This window comes from Gymnoscopelus braueri (genome assembly GCF_963280865.1).
Source record: "Gymnoscopelus braueri genome assembly, chromosome: 15".
Lineage (NCBI taxonomy): Eukaryota > Metazoa > Chordata > Actinopteri > Myctophiformes > Myctophidae > Gymnoscopelus > Gymnoscopelus braueri.
Window position 1 is genome coordinate 44928088 of NC_137620.1, and position 19671 is coordinate 44947758.

Sequence of the window (19671 nt, forward strand, 5' to 3'; positions counted from 1 at the left end):
GGTACATTAAATACTTGCCCCACAGCATTCCACAATCATCCCATTCCTTAGTCCCTCCCCCCCACCCCATTGGCAAAAAATAAAACAGAAAAACAAAACAGTAATAATAAAGAAAAATAAAGAAATAATAAATAAACAATAATGACAATAATAACAACAACAACAACCTTCAGCGTGTAGACAGCACACATCTTATACATATATATATATATATATTTTTTTAAAGCAGAACCACATCAACCACTTCAATCAACAGTCTCATTGCTTAGTAGGGAAATCAGTGGATTCCATAGGTCTTGGAACATTTGTTCCCGGCCCTGTTTTTCAAAGGTACGTTTTTCTAGTGGAAGAAGTTGAGATATCTGATCCTGAAACATCTTAAAAGTGGGTGAAGCTTCATTTTTCCAAAATAGAAGAATACATTTCTTAGCGAAGTATGTTATGATAATTAGCAATCTGTATTTTTTGGGATCCATCTGTATAATAGGCAATTCATTTAGTAAGTAGACACATGGGGACAAGTCAAATTCGGTTTCTAATGCAGATTTTGTGAATGAGTGGACATTATTCCAGAATATTTTTAGTTTTTCACATTGCCAAAACATGTGTAAAAAAGTTCCTTCGCTGGTTTTACATCTAGGACAGTTTACTGAGTTGTCTCTAGACATTTTATGCATTTTTATTGGAGTTAGATACAATTTATGAATGAATTTATAATTGGCTTCTTTAATTTTATTACTTGTGAATGGGAAATGTATTCTATCACAGATATTTAGCCAAATGTTTTCTTCAAATTTCATTGTTAAATCTGTCTCCCAAATTTTCAACAAGGGCGAAAAAGATGAGTGACAGTCTTTGGAGAAGATATCGTACAATTCACTAATTTTACCTTTAATTGTGGTCGATAACATTAATGTTTCTTCTATTTCATATAATTCTAATCTTAATTTATTTTCTCTTCTAAGTGAATGTATAATATTTCGCATTTGTAAGTATTTGAAGAAGTCAGTGTTTGGGATGTCATATTCTGTTCTTAATTCTATAAATGATTTTAACTGCATATTTGTATGAAACAGGTCTTTGAATTGACTTATCCCCAACTGGGCCCATCTCTGTATGTTAATTGAGGTTAGATGTTTGTCTAGATCAGGATTGCGATAGATAGGAGAGTATATGGAAGTATAATTAACAATGCCAAGTTTTTTTGAACAATCCTTCCAAGCACGAAGTGTGTTAAGAACAGTGAAACAGTTACCTATGTTTCTTATTTTGTTGAACTGTTTTATAAATATGAGAGAGTCCAATGGTAATGGGTCAACAAATTTAGCCTCTAACTGAAACCATTGTGAGTCCTGTCTTCCCAACGTCCATGACAGTACATTTCGTAGTTGGGCTGACCAAAAATAATGTTGGAGATTGGGAAGACCAAGGCCTCCCATAGATTCTGGCTTCATAAGTGTCAGTAACTTTATTCTAGGCATTTTATTGCACCAAATAAAATGTGAAATTAGTCTGTTCAGAAATTTAAAAAAATCTGTAGATAAGTAACATGGTATCATTTGAAAAAGGAAATTCAGTCTTGGAAGGATGTTCATTCTTATCACATTAATTCTTCCCAGCAGAGATAGTGGGAGCGTGGACCATTTACACAGATCATTTTTTATCTTTTCTTTAAGAGGACAATAGTTTTCTTTGTACAAGTTCTCCAGTTGCGGCGTAATGTTTATTCCTAAATATTTAAACCCTTCTGGAGACCAATTAAAAGGATATGATTCATACATTGTTTCCGTTGGTGTCATGTGCAGGAGACAAGCATTAGATTTACTGAAATTCAACTTATATCCTGAGTATTTTCCAAATTGTTCTATTTCATTATATAAATATGATAAAGACCGTTCTGGTTCTTTTATGTATAGAATAATATCATCTGCGTATAGAGATATTTTATGTTCCTCATTATTAATTTTCAGTCCTTCAATGTTAATATTGTCTCGTACACATGACGCCAACAATTCAATCACCATCGCAAAAAGTGAACTTGACAATGGGCATCCCTGTCTTGTCCCTCTTGTCAATGCAAAAAAGTCAGAGGAAGTTCCATTGGTAATAACGGCTGCTTTGGGGTTTTTATAGATTGCTTTGATCCAAGCAGTAAAGTTCTGTCCCATATCAAGTTTATCAAGAATAGAGAAAAGAAAGTTCCATTCCACTCTGTCGAAGGCCTTCTCCGCGTCCAGAGATAGGAGCAGAGAAGGGCTCCGACTAGTGTCCAAATGATTTATTACATTCAAAAGTCTCCTTATATTGTCAGCAGAATATCTCCCCTTTATGAAACCTGATTGGTCTGGATTAATAATTTTAGGCAAAATATCTTCTAGTCTCTTTGCTAATAATTTGGTTATGATCTTATAATCATGATCTAGAAGACTAATAGGTCTATATGATGAACAATTTAAAGGATCTTTGCCACTTTTGTGCAGTACTGTGATATGCGCCAGGTTCATTGATTGAGGGAGTATTCTGTTATGACAAAAGTTATACATCATTGCCATAAAAATGGGGTGAAGTTCAGTCCAAAATTCTCTATAAAATTCAGCAGAAAAACCATCTGGTCCTGGGCTTTTATTTGTAGGCATTAACTTAATTGTGGCCAGAACTTCTTCTTTTGTAAATGATGAGTTAAGGTATTGTTGGTCTAATTCTGATAATTTTGGCAATTTTTTATTTTGTAAATATTGGTCCAATTGTTCTTGTGAATGAGAACTTTGAGATTTGTAGAGTGTATTATAGAATTCAAAGAAAGCTTGATTAATCTCTTCTGGGTGATATGTTATGTTATCGTTGAGATTAATTGCTTTAATAGTTCTTTCAGTTTGTTCTTTCTTTAATTGATGGGCCAATAATTTACTTGGTTTATTGCCATATTCGTAATGCTTTTGTCTAACGTAATTCATTTTTGCTGTGATTTCATCTGACATATTAAGGTTTAATTTGGCCCTGGCCACAATTAATTGCCTCCAATTGTCCTCTGTAGATGCAGTCTTATGAAGTGTTTCACATCTTATTACTTCCCTCTCAAGTTCTTGTGCTTGTGCTCTTTTTACTCGCTTTTTAAATGATCCATATGAAATGATTAGTCCTCTCCAAGTGGCTTTTGCCGCTTCCCAGATAATATTAGGGTCTATGAGGGGGTCATTATTTTCCCTTATGTAATTTGTAATCCATGTTCGCATTTTTAATTTAAATTCTTCATCTTGGAGTAATGAATTATCAAATTTCCATTGTTTGGAGAATGATTTGTTCCTATTAAACTGAATAGTCAAGCATATTCTAGCATGATCTGATAAAATAATTGGACTCATTTCACAACTCTTTATCATGTGTATATGTTTTGAATAAACAAAGGCATAATCTATTCTACTGTACGAGTTATGCACATTTGAGAAGAAGCTGTAGTCTTTAATACCTTGATGTAATTCACGCCAGACATCAATTAGGCCACTTTCTGCACATAGCCCCTGAAGAACCTTTGAGGATTTGGACCTATAGTTAGTCTGATTAGATTTATCCAAGGCTGTCATTGTCAGGTTAAAATCCCCTGCCATCACTCCAAAGCCTTTACAGTTTTCATTGAAAAGTAGCACCATGTCAGACATGAATGTGGGTTCGTCTGCATTGGGAGCATAGATGTTCAGAAAAGTAATGGATGTTCCCCAAATGCAGCCTGAAACCAAGACAAATCGTCCATTTGGATCTGTAATTAGTTTTTCTAATGTAAATGGTATAGTTTTATTAATCAAGATAGCTGATCCTCTGCTATGACTTCTGCTATGACCCTCACTGACATTTTAGTCTAGTTTTTATTTGTTGATGAAATTGCCAATATACTTAGTCTTAATTTTTGTCATTATAGCTTTAGTTTTTATTTATCACTATTATTATTATTATTATTATTTATATATTTAGTTTTCGTCAGTGAAAAAAGGTAGTTGACTAAAGTTTTTCGTCATAGTTTTAGTCGACGGAATCAACACTGTTGCCCAACGATGATAACGATGATCTGTGGATGATAGGCGTGTTTCTGAACTGTCCACAGCCCTCCCCTGAGACACAGGCCGAGTATAGACAGAAATGAGCATTAGTGAAGGACCAATCATATGAAGAAAGGTTGAAAATGGGTGACGTTGTGATCCTTTAAATAGACATTTGTTTTTTCAAAATGTCTCTGGGTTCCACCGACCTCCCTGTCCTTTGTTCTTGTCCTTTCCTCCTACGTCGTTGTTTGGGTCCAGAGCGTCGGCCAGGTCAAAGTCATCACTGGCTGTTAGAGGTCAAAACGTCAAAACACTGCCGTCATTTCAGGGAAAAAATATGAGGGAAAAAAAAGGTGACATAGACCAGTGGTTCTCAAACATGTTCATGTCCCAGGACCCCCTCTTTGATATGGATTTGGCTGTGTGTGGACCCCCATCTGAAAATATGTTGTTCTAGGGGATCCCCGAAAGATGTTTTTTCAACATTTTTCAAAAATTGTCCAAGATCTCAGATTTCAACATGTGTTGAAAATAGCAGATCTACAAGCTTACAACGGGTTGCATCACGACATGACGTGAGCTTGCAGATCTGCTATCTTCAAATGGTCAAAGTATGAAATAGGGTTGAAGTGGTTCAAGTTATGTTGATGCTATCTATATTAACCCATTTAAACCGGGAAAGCGTCATTTTAGATTTTTTGCATTGGCTATTCAAAACTAGCGGATATACAAGCTCACAGCGTGGCGCGAAGTGACGCGCTGTGAGCTTGTACATCTGCTGTTTTTGAACGTGCAGTGTGAGAACTACTAAGGCATTTGTAGAATGCTAGAAACCTGCTGACACTTTTGGTGTTAGCGGGTCAAATTTGACCCGTGATTTAACTCAGCCCAAAATACAAAAGAAAACTATAATAATTTAATAATATTTTTTTTCTTCATGAGCCCCTGGAAACCCCCCCCCGAGGACCTCTGAGGGCCCCCGAACCCCTCATTGAGAACCACTTGTCTAATAACTTGTATGGTTGCCAAGAAAACACGTGTCTATGTTGTGTGTGTCACATGACATGTCACATGTAGGTGGATGGCTGTGTGGATTGAGATGAACAACGTCCATTTGTAGCACCCGTGATCTAAAATCTGATTGATCTGCAAAAACATACAAGAATTTGCATAAAATAACTGAATTTGGGGTTAAATGTGGATGCTAGGAGGTGGTGACTGGGCATCTCCTGGGACTCCAAATATGGACTTTTTATAAAAAAGACATAAGGTATTTTTTTGCCCTACTAAAAATACTAAGTAATATAGTGTGGCAAAAAAATACCTTATGTATACTCTATTTTGATGTAAAACAAGTCATCTCCATGACGTGAAACAATGTTTTTGACGTCGTTGCTATGGCGACGCCAACTTTGCGACAAACGTGAGCAGGCATTGGCCAGTGGTGGAAACAGGATTGTGTGTCAAAGGTCGTGTCCAACCTATAGACAGAGGATCTAAACGTCTAAACGTCTCAATAGAAGAGCAGGGAGACCAAATACAACCACCCTGAATGTAAAAGTTATATTGTAGCCAGGGTTGCCAGATTTGAAAATAGCCGATCTACAAGCTCACAACGCGTCGCATCGCGACGCGTTGTGAGCTTGTAGATCTGCTATTTTCAAATAGCTGGTGTATATGTTAAAGTGCTCATGTGGCCCATTGTCGCTTCTTTTGGGCTGGTTTTCCTAGACCTGGTTGCTTGTTTCTCTCACAGAATCTGGCAACACTGATTGTAACATACATAAACTAGCATTTTATTCACAAAACAAAGTTACGTAAGACAGCTTTTAAGTTAATAAGCGTGAGTACTTGTTCCACCAGTGGCGTTGACACAGAACGATGGAGGGGATGGGGTTGGGGCGCGTATAGCAGACATGATGAAAAGGACAGGGTGAGAAGGATGAGAGCACATAGTGGTTATATCATCATTGGCTTTGAGCGGGTACCGACCGGGCAGGCGGCCTCTAGGGGGAGCTCTTGCGATGGGGGGGGACTGGGAGGAGGAGCGGGGGGGCAGCAACTCTGGACGCATGGAGGGGAAGAGACTTTCATCTGGTAGTGGGGGTTAGTAAGGAGTTAGGACACACACACACACACGTTTGTATCACTATCAACTAGGGATGGGACGATAGTCGTTATTATTATTATCGTGTAAAAAATGCTCGAGATTTTAATTTATGGTGAAATTGTCGATATACAGTAATCGTGACATGTAATTTTCCAGTGGTGGAAAGTAACTAAGTACATTTACTTAAGTACTGTACTTAAGTAAAATTTTGAGGTATTTGTACTTTATTTGAGTATTTCCAATTTCCAATACTTTTACTTCTACTCCACTACATCTCAGAGGCAAATATTGTACTTTTACTCCACTACATATACTTGAAAACTTTAGTTACTAGTTACTTTCCAGATATAAATTATGATATTATGAAACATACATTAACCACTTTAGCCCTATTTTATACATAGGCTATTTGAGAATAGCCGATCTACAAGCTCACAACGCGTCGCATCGCGACGCGTTGTGAGCTTGTAGATCTGCTATTTTCAAATATTTTAGTACTTTTACTTTTGGTACTTTAAGTACATTTTGATGCCAATACTTTTGTACTTTTACTCAAGTAAATTTGGAATTCTGGACTTTTACTTGTAACGGAGTATTTCTACATTGCAGTATTGGTACTTTTACTTAAGTAAAATATTTGAGTACTTTTTCCACCACTGTCATTTTCATATGGTCCCATCACTACTATCAACACACTCTCACGCTCAAGCAGTACTACAGTGGCGGCCATGGGACAACCTCCGACCAATCAGCAAACATCTGATTGCCCCCGTCACGTCATTTTACTACATCCCAATAACTCCGCCCACACTGGAATGTCGGCGAAATGCCATTCTCAGACCCCAAGACGTAATTTGTGCCATTTGTACTTTTACTTAACTAAGATTTTGAATTACAGGCCTTTTTTTGCTCGTAACAGAGCGTTTCTACATTGTGGTATTGCTACTTTTTTTTTCTTTCATGTACCTGGTTTGGGTTTGGGTTTGATCGGGGCGTTGGTTGCCTTGGGAACCACTTTGGGCGGGGCTTTGGTGGTGATGACATCACCAAAATCAAAGGCGTCACTCAAGTCTAGATCTGCAAAAAAACACAATGAAACATGAAATAAACACAATGTCAATTAAAAACTACAGGGTTGCAACGATCCATTTTTTATTCAATTATTCCATCGAAAATTTTCATTTTAAAAACGAATTGATTACATTATTTTATACTTTGTCATAAAATGGCTTTGTGTAGATTCTTTGTGCAGAGCTACAAGGTATTTTCACTATTTTCTGAAACGTTTTAACATTTTCTGATCAAAATAGCACAAAACAGGGGTCAATTATTAGTCGCTTATTTCATTAAACAATATCAATTACTTTTTAAATCATCAATTAAATGGATTAGTAGGATTAAGTGTTATATTACTCCAGTTACCTCCTCCTCCAATTCCACCTTGAGGCGCGACTGGCTTTGATGGAGGTGTGGATGCTGCAGAGAGACAGAGACACAACACATCAAAACATTTATTCTTTAGCTGTTGGTTTTCATTACTGTCTGTGCGTGCGTGCGAAAAATGTTGTCGATGTGTCGACTACCTTTTTTCACTGACAAAAACTAAATAAAAACTACGCTATAATTACAAAAATTAAGACTAAATGTATTGACAATTTCGTCGGCAAATAAAAACTAGACTAAAATGTTAGTGAGGGACTAGAAGAGATCCAGTAGAACTGAAAGACACGTCATTTTATGTTTGGTTGCGCTCGGGTGATGGGCTCTGAAAATAGCAGATCTACAAGCTCACAACGCGTCGCTCTGCGACGCGTTGTGAGCTTGTAGATCGGCTATTTTCAGCATGCAACCAAGTGTAAAATCAGCCATTACGACGCCATCAAGGCACCACCAACATACATTTTAGTCGACTAAATCAACTGTAGATTTAGTCGACTATAATCTTATGATAATTATTCAACTAAAACTAGACAAAAACTAAAATATTTCAGATGACTAAAATATGACTAAAACTAAATCAAAATTTGCTGTCAAAATCAACACTGGTGCGTGCGTGCGTGCGTGCGTGCGTGCGTGCGTGCGTGTGCATGCGTGCGTGTGTGTGTGTGTGTGTGTGTGTGTGTGTGTGTGTGTGTGTGTGTGCGCGTGTGTGTTCTTACGTGGGTTAGTTGAGACATCGTCATCAGTGGCGACGGCGTCAGCCAGATCAAAGTCCTGAGAAGCAGCTACAGCAGAGAGAGAGAGAGAGAGAGAGAGAGAGAGAGAGAGAGAGAGAAAGAGAGAGAGAGAGAGAGAGAGAGAGGAATGAAGAGAGTATTGACATCAAAGTAAAATCAGTTTATTTCTCTTCTGCACTCACTGTAACTGTATCCGTTATTTTTACTTCTTTTGTTTAATGCATCCTATAATGTCATTGTATAACTGTGTTTCCTTTGCTTGGCGTTCTGTGTAAAGCACATTGAAAATGTTGAAATGTGCTGTACAAATAAAACTGCCTTGCCTTGTCTATGGGACTAGATTTGAAGGCTGCGAAGCGGCCTGCAAATCTAGTCTTCTTCAATAGTTCCTCGTTTGACTTATACATTGTACGCAATGTACGGTGAAACAGCTCTCAAAGTCACATTTTTCTTTGAAACACTACTGTTTTTGTATGTTATATAGTGGCGACACAGGAGCATCAATGGAGGGTAAAGGCAGCTCCTATGTTTTACTCTTTCTTTCTTTACCTACACTAATAGTACTCTCTCCTGCTCTGACTCATACCGTTATCCTCTCTCTTCTCACGGAATACTACAGAACAATGGAGCGCACACAAGAAAAAAGAGAACCCACTTCTTTATACCTGTAAACCTGTGATGTCACAATATACAGCGGATTCTGAATCAGCTTTGTTTGTGTTCATTTATGTGCTAAACAAGAGTGACTTTGAGAGCAGTTTCACCGTACGATTCAATGAGGAGACTATGTTATTACTACTAGTAGTACTACTACTATTCAGGACAGTTCACATGGTGAAGTATAATATAGTAGTTCTCAGACAGCAGAAATGAGCAGGTAGTGGTTGGTGTCGCACACATAATCATAGAGCTTATTTCTCTCTCTCTCACACACACACACACACACACACACACACACACACACACACACACACACACACACACACACACACACACACACACACACACACACACACACACACACACACACACACACACACACACACACACACACTCATCATAGAGCTTATGTATTTCATCAGCGCATCACGTCACTCTCTCTGTCTCTACATGAGTGCTTTAATAACACCCTGTGAGATCACCTTTCTCTCTGTAGGGTTATTATGTTAACGATTAAACAAATAACTAAAACTAAAAAAACATTTTAATTACCTGAAAGGAAAAATGAAATCGAGGCTTTACAAAAACGATAACTAACTGAAACTGTATTGTGTTTAAAAACTAAAACTAACAATCATAGACAAAAATGTCTAATGTAGTTTTTTCAGAGATAGTTCTATCAGAGATAGCCAAAATCTACAAGCAGATCTACAAGCTCACAAGGCGTCACAATGTGATGCGTTGTGGTTGTTGTTATTGACTACCCCATATAAAACTAATATAAACTAAACTAAAACTATAGAAAGTACTTAATTCGACATTTATCCAGTTCGGTAACGCCGTTACAGCTACCGACATTTGAATGGCCCGTGTTACTCGTTACTTTAAATGTGAAAATAGCCGACAACTTCAGAGGATAAACGGTTTTATTATGATCCGACTTCTCACACATTAGCCCCGTGTGTGACCTCCACGGAAATAAAAATAGAAACTAATGAAAAATGCCAAAACTCCAATAACCTTGTTCTGTGATCCTATAATAACATCATCATTATATGCTTATTTGTACACTGTTCAGGAGAGTTGCAGTGGTGTAAAGTAACTAAGTACATTTACTCAAGTACTGTACTTAAGTATACAATTTTGAGGTATTTTTACTTTACTGGAGTATTTCCAATTTTCAGTACTTTTACTTCTACTCCACTACATCTCAGAGGCAAATATTGTACTTTTACTCCACTACAATTATTTGAAAACTATAGTTACTAGTTACTTTGTAGATTTTGATTATTATTACAAAACATACATTACCCTCTTCAGCCCTATATACATTTCGGCCATTCGAAAATAGCCGATCTACAAGCTCACAATGCGTCGCGATGCGACGCATTGTGAGCTTGTAGATCTGCTATTTTCAAAAGATTTTTAGACATTTGTGAAATGGGACATTCTGCATAATGAGTACCTTCTTACTTTTGGTACTTTAAGTACACTGTGTATATGTATTTTTTACATTGCAGTATTGATACTTTAGTCAATAATGTACTTTTTCCACCACTGGAGAGTTTTAACGCATAACACTGCAGAGACACAGCCGGATCATTCCAGAACTTTACTCTACTGACCCACATCCACTCCCACAGGTCTCTCACACACGCTCACACAGCACCGCTAGTATTTACTGGATGTTGCTCCATGCGCCATCCTAACATTGTGTGTGGGATGATTACAGTAGCAGTAAAGCTGCTCACACACTATATTGTGTGTCAGAAAGTCACGCAATAGTAGTAGTAAGTAGTAACTTGTTTTGTAGAGGAGGAAAGTATTGGAAAAAATGCAAAACACTTGTGAGAATGGCCCATTAGTGGCTGGAATCGGTACAGAGCATAAAGAGTTAAAAAATAATAGCGAGGGCACCGGAAATCTCCGCCCATATCCACTTGTATGGAGTTGCTCACCCAGCGATAACCCCTTTTCACCCCTTCTTCCAGGTTGGGATATGTGACGGGCGGGGCCTATTTGGGGCCTATGTGACTGGCCCCGGCCGTAATAATCTGCAGTACCTATGAATGGCCAGCATGTCCGGTGCGCTTCACTGCTCCCTCTCGTTTCTGGGGGCTTGGTACAGAGGCTCTGGTACCGGACTCTCTCTTTTCCCGGTGTTTCGCCCAGGTGGGCGTGGTTTGAGGTTGGGTTTATAGGCATAGTTTCTGTGAGGTTACGGTTAGGGATAAGGTTAGGTTTAAGGTTAGGCATAGTTTCTGTGAGGTTAAGGTTAGGGTTAAGGTTAGGTTTAGGCATAGTTTCTGTGAGGTTAAGGTCAGGGATAAGGTTAGGTTTAGGCATAGTTTCTGTGAGGTTAAGGTCAGGGATAAGGTTAGGTTTAGGCATAGTTTCTGTGAGGTTAAGGTCAGGGATAAGGTTAGGTTTAGGCATAGTTTCTGTGAGGTTAAGGTCAGGAATAGGGTTAGGGATAGGCATATAACGACGCCCACCTGGGAGAAACACCAAAGACAGGGGAGTCTTGCGCTGGTACAGTGCAACCAAAAAGCCTTTATTCACCAACACAAAGCTTACAAACAAAATTATGACAAATAGACAGCAGCTCCAAAACGGGTGCCATGGTGGTGCCCAGCTCTTTTCTCATTTCCTACCACCAGCTTAAGTCTGTTTGATACTGGCAGCATTTTATCCTCAGCTGGAGGTAATTAGTCTGGACTCCACCATGTCAAAGGGTATATTAATTAAAGAACATACACAAAACAAAAATACAACTTTAACCCTCATAAAATGATATTAAAACTCCATGAACTTCACAAGTAACGATTCCTTCTTCACAATACAACATAAATATCCTAGCAACTACAAAAGCACATCACACAATCACAACCCCCCTCTGCCAATCTATACTAATGGTCCAGCCCAATAACACATGGAGGATAGAACAGCAAAAGATAAGTCAAACATTCCACAATCAAACATGTTGCACGTAGTCTATATTACACTGAAACATATTCCTAGTATTGCACGTGCCCTTCAATCAATGTATTGCAAAAACAACTAAAATCGTGACTGTGCCTTTCTTTACTGTGAAATATATACCAAGCAAATGACACCGCAAATATAAATTCAAGGATTAATGTACTGTACGTAATGTGTAAAGTAGTAAAGATGTGCAAAGTTCTTCTCCGCCGGCGCCACTTGAAACAAATCACACCCATGGGTGTTACAAATACTGCTAATTAAAGATTGCCTGCGTCGTCCGTGACTGAATGAATTAGTGGGATTACATGCGTCTGTGTGCAAGCGCTGTCTCGCCATGTGTGTGCGTGTTTGCCCGCGCGTGTGTGCGTGCTTTAGACCACACCTACTTTTCCTTTGATCCATTTTTTTCTACATTGTCTAGACCAGTGGATCCCCAAACGTTTTAGCTTGAGACCCAGAAGAGAAATCTGATGTCTACCTGGGACCCTATAGTGAAAATTTGAAGCTTATTTTTTTTTAATGTTTTGAAATAATAATTACAAACAAATATGTAGGAAACAAAAAATAAAGGGATATTCACTTGTGACCCAGAAAAATTGGTCCGCGACCCACAAATGGGTCCCGACCCACTGTTTGGGGAACGGTGGTGTAGAACAACACTCTGCTGGTCAACATGACAAACACCATATTGTGTACCCCCCCCCCCTCCCCCCATACAAATAATACACAAATAATGGGACAAGCACAATAATGATTTGCAGAGAATGCTATCATCAAGATATGCTTTTTGTGTGTTATGGAAACTGATCCTCTCATCTCTGGTCTCTACGCCAGTGAGTCTCAAACTTTCTCATGTCAAGGACCCCTAAATGTATTTGGCCGTGGACCCCATCTGAAAATATGTTGTGCTAGGGACCCCCATAAGAGAACATTTGCATTCAAAATGTTCAAAATTATTCAACGTTTCTTTCATGAGAGAAGTTTAGTGTTTTTTTTTGTCATTTTTTTTGGCATTTTCTTTGTCATTTTTGTGTCGTTTTTTTGTCATTCAAAAACAAGTAATTCTTCAACCATTGTCTGCCAGTAGCTTGTAGATCTACTATTTTCGGTCTGTGACACGCAGCTAAGTATAAATCAGGCCTAACTCCAACTAAAACTTAAATCGAACGTCAAATCCTATCCCCAACCTGGGGGGTCACACTCACACACGTGCTCTGTGCTTTGACTAGCTGTGCTGTTTACTCTGAAGATGAGTCAAAACACAAGCAGTGAAGCCTTGAAACATATTGGTTAATTCTTTGCCAACTGTTGCCTGGAAAGGCACACACACGCACACGCACACACACACACACGCACACGCACACGCACACGCACACACACACACACACACACACACACACACACACACACACACACACACACACAAGCAGCCAATGTCCTGACGATAAGAGTAGAAACTAGAGCACAGATCAGTCCGGGTTGGCTACCCAGGGCCCACATACTGTTAACAAAGTGTGTTATATTACACAAAATCAAGTCATTTAATAATGAAGGAAACAATACATTATTGTCTCCGCCAGGCCGAAGGCATGGTGGAGAGTATGTTTTACCCTCCGTGTGTGTGTCCGTCTCAGCCAAGCTAACATTGGTCAAGCTTCACGTGACACGTGACAATATGTAATATAAATAGGTAAGACAGGATTAATCAGGAACAGTACTCGCCTGGCGGAGACCTGTGCTCCGAGGAGCACATTTTCTAGTTAGTATTATTATTGTTCCACTCCAGAACTGTGACATCACTCACTGTGACATCTATCATCTGTGACATCACTCACTGTGACGTCACTCATCTGTGACATCACTCATCTGTGACATCACTCATCTGTGATATCACTCATCTGTGACATCACTCATGTGACATCACTCACTGTCAGATTACTCACTGTGACATCACTCACTGTGACATCACTCATGTATGTACTTACAGTAAAGTACTTTCCATCAGTGAGACTGAAACCAAATCAAGAGAGGCATTGAATAAGGCAATGGTTCTCAATAAAGCTTGTAGATCAGCTATTTAAAAACATGTGTGAAGATTTGTGAACTATTTTAATAACACAAATCTTTTTCTGTCTGTCTGTCTGTCTCTCTCTCTGTTTCTCGCTGCCCCTCTCTGTTTCTCTCCCTCTCTCTCCCTCCCTCTCCCTCTCTCTTTCTCTCTCTGTTTCTCTCTGCCCCCCCCCCCCTCTCTCTCTCTCTCTCTCGCTCTCTCTCTCTCTCTCTCTCTCTCTCTCTCTCTCTCTCTCTCTCTCTCTCTCTCTCTCTCTCTCTCTCTCTCTCTCTCTCTCTCTCCTCCAGATCCTGCAGTATATCATGCCTGCTTCGCTCTGAATCAATTTTCTACAGTTCAGCTCTGATAATAGACAGAGAAGACAGACGCACAAAGAAACACACACACAATAGAATACATTTAAAAAAGAAGCCTGCATGGTTCAGGATTAGGCCTGTGTGTGCGTGCGTGCGTGCGTGCATGTGTGCATGTGTGTGGTAGACTGGCACCCTCGGGGTGTGAATGGGCACCTGTCTCGAGAGGAGGAGAGGAGGGGGTGTCTTTAATGAGACTGCCACTGACCTACTCTGTGTGTGTGTGTGTGTGTGTGTGTGTGTGTGTGTGTGTGTGTGTGTGTGTGTGTGTGTGTGTGTGCGTGCGTGCGTGCGTGCGTGCGTGCGTGCGTGCGTGCGTGCGTGCGTGCGTGCGTGCGTGCGTGCGTGCGTGCGTGCGTGCGTGCGTGCGTGCGTGCGTGCGTGCGTGCGTGCGTGCGTGCGTGCGTGCGTGTGCGTGTGAGAGATCCCCACTAAGCAGTACATCATTTTTTTACACAATCAGCTACAAAATTGAGTCTCAAACATTTACTCACTGCAACGCGTTTCATAAATCGCAACGTGCTTTTTTTCTCCATCGCAATACAGGCTTTATTAACTGCAACAGCTCATGATATCCACGTGGACTGCGTGTCCACGTGGATATCATGATCAGTTTAACCACGTTTAACCTCTATAATCTTAGTCAAAATGGACCTGAGTTGCATTGCAGATCTACAAGCGAGCATGACGCGTCACAACCTGCTCGCTTGAGCGAACGCTCCACCCAGAATAAGAGGGATGCTGGGGTTCAAGGGGTCCACGAGAACATGTCCCACATCCTCCATTATGGGCGTATCTCTGTAGATCTGGTGTAAGGGGGGGGGAAAGGAGGGGACCGAGAATCGCAGTGGTTCTCAAAGTGGGGTCCGGGGACCCCCCTGGGGGTCCCTGAGAGGGTTCCACGTGGTCCCCATCCATGCAAAATGAGTTAATATAGCTTCAAAATCAGTTTTAAGCAATTTAACCAACGATCGGCTATATTTTGAAAATATCTGATCTATAAGCTCACGCGCCGTGAGCTTGCATATATTTTGTTTTCAAAGATTATTGAAAATAAATAAAAAATCTGGATTTTTTTTTAACACAAATCCTTTATGGGAGGTCACTGGCACACACTATTTTAAGATGGGGGTCCCTAGCCAAATACAGATTAATTTGGGGGTCCTTGACATAAAAATGTTTGAGAACCACTGATAAGAAGCGTTCACATGTATGGTTCTTAAAATAACCTTGATGCATAATACAGATGTACATATGTGTGTCCCACAGGATGCATATAAGTGTGATCCCATACAGGATGCAGCTCCCTGCATGGTACACCGTGTTCCGTTACCGGCTAAATGATGTGACCAGACTGCTAAACCATCCTCACACATCCCACCAACAAGCCTGGATTTAAATCCATTTATCTACGCTTTCTGTCTCCATCACTACCATTCCTTTGTCTCATCCTATGGCCATAAACACACACCTTTTTGAACATGAAGCCACATGGGCTGGCCAGGAAATCAATATTATTTCAATGTTGTTCAATATTGTCTGGATTTGGGATATGATAAGCTAATATAATATTATCATGCATTGTCTTTTCCTTCTTTTAAAAGCTGTCATTTTCTGAACTTACACCTCATGGTTCTGGCTGTAATTTGCCTTAAAATGATTTGCCTAATTTACCCACTTATTTATTACATTACTGATAATTATTATTAATCCCATTGTGTAAATATATATACTTTTTTTTCACGAAAGCACCAATCATCACCGCAATATCGTCAAAATATCGACATCGATAACAATATATATGACGATATTCCATTTGGTCCCTATTGTGCCCTGCCCTAAAACTGAAGGTTAATTGGTAAAAAAAAAAGAAAAAAAAAGGTTACAATAAAAGTATAACCACAGTGATAATTTAGCCATTTATAACTCTTGAGAGTGTGTACAAAAGAAACCAAATCTCAGAGTTTAGATGAACAGTGACAAAAACGCTTTTAAAGGCTGCAGAGTGCAGACAGACTGCAGACTATATAGCAGAGAGAGAGGGAGGTTTTTCTCTATTTAAACAGCTGTGTGCCGCCGCTGTGCTGTAATAACACCTTAATAACGGTCTGACCGCACGCCATGCCGGCCTTTGCACACACACACACACACACACACACACACACACACACACACACACACACACACACACACACACACACACGCCACCCGGCCCCGGCGGCGTCAACAACACAGAAACGCCGGTGCATCCATCCCATAATAGTCCTATAGCCATGCCATGCCATGTGAAAGCCAACAAAAGAAGACCCAGGCTTACCTTTCACTGCCAACACAGAGAGCACCAGCAGAGACACACACACTACGCGCTCCATGTTAGAAATAAAGAGAGAAAGTCCAACCCGGCTTTCCGCAAGGAGAAGAAAAAAAAGCAGCCGTTATTTTATAATTAAAAAATTATTATAAAACAGGTTGATAAATCTATGGTTTGAGGCTATGACTGTGAGTTTTTTTTTTTTTTTTTTTTTTTAAGGTTAAACCAGGGTATTTAGAAAAAAAGAAGGCGTCTCTTTGGTTTAGTCTTGTTGTAGTGAACGTACGGAGCAGACAGCCGCAGTGAATGAACGGGTCTCTGTTGGACTGCAGCACTGTTCTCTCACACCCGCTGTTACACCCGCCTTGGTGGGCCTGTCGAATTCGGTGGCCGCCAGGGGTCGCTGTTTTAGAAACGTGGGCTGAAGGAAGAAGTGTTGAGTGTTGACTCAATAAAGTTGATTTTCTTTGGTTGTTTTCTCCCCCCCCTCCCCCCATGTAAGAAAAACGCTATGTAAATTTGAGATGTTATAATTATTGTAAATAACCTTTTCTTTGTTTCATTATTATATTTTGCTCATGGTTATTTATTGTTTCCTTGTATTAGCTCATTTTATTTTCACTTGCTGATTATCTTTGTGTAATTCTTGTTTTTTGTGTATTCTGTCCTGTGTTTGTGCAGCACTTTGTGACTCATGTCTAGAGAAGTGCTATATAAATAAAGTTATTATTATCATTATTATTATTATTCAACGCAACGCATTGTGAGCTTGTAGATCAAATGGCCGAAATGTACATATAGGGCTGAAGTGGTAAATGTATGTTTTGTAATAATAATCCAAATCTACAAAGTAACTAGTAACTAAAGTTTTCAAATAATTGTAGTGGAGTAAAAGTACAATATTTGCCTCTGAGATGTAGTGGAGTAGAAGTAAAAGAAGAACATTGGAAATACTTAAAGATTTAAAACAATTGAAATACTAAAGTAGGCCTAAAGTAAATGTAGCCTATAGGCCTACCTCAGAATTGAGAAAATGGAATGGGTTACTTTTCCACCTCTGTTGAAATCAAGCCAAACGGTGACCTGTGGGGACTCAGATTAAGATGGGTCACCACGTTCGGTGTAACAGCGTGAAAAAGCAGCATGTCGAATCGTATTACAGGGGGGCGAAGGGCGGGTCCTCTCTTTATATATCACACTGGTGACAGTGTTTTTACTCGAGTAAAAGTACTAAGTTACTACACAGCAGTCAAATACTTGCAGTGGAGAAACAAGTCCAATATTTGCATCTGAGATAACTGAAGTAGGAGAAGTAGGCTAAAATATCAAGACATGGAAATGTTCAAGTAAAGTAAAATGACCCCAAAATCAGTTGATGCCAGAAGTACTCAAATGTTTTACTCAAGTAAAAGTATTGACACCACAAAGTAGAAAAACTCTGTTACAAGTACAATTAGGCCTATGGTATTCTGAATTTACATGAGTAAAAGTACAAAAGTATTGGCATCAAAATATACTTAAAGTACCAAAAGTAAAAGTACTCATTATGCAAAATGTCCCATTTAACATGTTCAATTATGCATACACATCTTTTGAAAATAGCAGATCTACAAGCTCACAACGCATCGCATCGTGCGTTGTGAGCTTGTAGATCTGCTATTTTCAATTATCCAAAGTATAAATAAAGCTAAAGTGGTTAATATGTTTTTTCTTAAATAATAATCAAAATATACAAAGTAACTAACTAAAGATAGATTCAAATAGTGGGGTAAAGGTACAATAATTGCCTCTGAGGTGTAGTGAAGTAGAAGTAAAAGTATTGAAAATTGGAAATACTGAAGTAAAAAAAAAAAAAAAAACTCAACATTTTACTTAAAGTAATACTAGGTAACTTTTTCAATAAAACTAAAGTTAAATTGTATATCTTTTGTGAGTGGCAAATGTTTCACAACACCCACTCCATGAATTTCACCCCCGAAAGCCTTTTATTTATATATTTTCTATTGAACGCTGTCAGGGGCGCCTTTCCCGCGAAAATGACGTCATCTGGCCGGAAAACGGAAGCGGAAATGCACCGGTTTCCTGTTTGGCCAGGAACTACCGCACCGGTTTCCTGTTTGGCCAGGAACTACCGCGCTAATAACAAAAAGGAAACTCATGCTGTTTTTAAGAGATTGTATGATTTGAAGATCGAAAAACAACAGAAAAAGAAAACACAGCTCACGGTAACTAAAGCTCCACTGGATAAGAGAAACGATCCACAGATCGTATAAAACAATTAAAAGAACGCTTTTTGAAACGCTTCCGTCTTCCGGCGAAAACAAATGGAATTCTGGGTAACAGAGGAATAAACGAACGGCCTGCAGTGACGGTAATGACCAGCAGAGGCTGCTAAAAATCGTTATTTGTGGACCTGCATTGTATAACTTTAAGTACAGTAGTAATGTACTTTCCACCACTGAGTACAATGACCCAAAAATAGTCAAAGGACGACTTCACCCATTTTCAACCTATCTTCATATAATTGGTCCTCACTAATACTCATGATAAAATGGTACCATTTTTTTCCTACTCGGTCTGTGTCTCATAGGAGGGCTGTGGACAGTCCAGAAACAATCCAGAAATTTGCATTGCAACTTTCCAGGAATAGAAAGCCTGCCGTTGCTATTAGCTTGGATTCCCCATCGATGATGTCACTGGTAGACGGGAGAGGAGACTCTGAACTGTCCATAGCCCTCCTCTGAGACACAGACCGAGTAGAATTTATTTTTACCATTTTATCATGAGCATTAGTGAGGACCAATTATATGAAGATAGGTTGAAAATTGGTGAAGTTGTCCTTAAAGTATAACACTTGGGTAAATGTACTGAGGTGCTTTCTTATTCTGAAAAAGAAAATATATTATATATTATATAATATGGCAGTGTGCCATATTATCAACATTAAGTTTAATTATGACACCACATCAA

At 39.2% G+C, this 19671-nt stretch overlaps 1 protein-coding gene across 2 annotated transcripts in view; it reads right to left on the bottom strand.

The window, feature by feature from the left end:
* Window positions 1-17002, bottom strand: part of cd99l2 (CD99 molecule-like 2) — a 32056-nt gene extending 15054 nt beyond the window's left edge. Inside the window, exons 1-6 of one of the 2 annotated variants that reach the window (XM_080451893.1) lie at window positions 16708-17002; window positions 8304-8369; window positions 7567-7620; window positions 7111-7221; window positions 6027-6128; window positions 4241-4321 (exon numbers count right to left, since the gene is read on the bottom strand). In XM_080451893.1, coding sequence (XP_080308019.1) covers window positions 4241-4321; window positions 6027-6128; window positions 7111-7221; window positions 7567-7620; window positions 8304-8369; window positions 16708-16762 — 469 coding nt within the window. In that variant the 5' untranslated portion in view covers window positions 16763-17002. The remainder of the gene's footprint in view (window positions 1-4240; window positions 4322-6026; window positions 6129-7110; window positions 7222-7566; window positions 7621-8303; window positions 8370-16707) is intronic. The other variant, XM_080451894.1, reaches the window with a different exon arrangement.
* Window positions 17003-19671: the final 2669 nt, after the last annotated feature.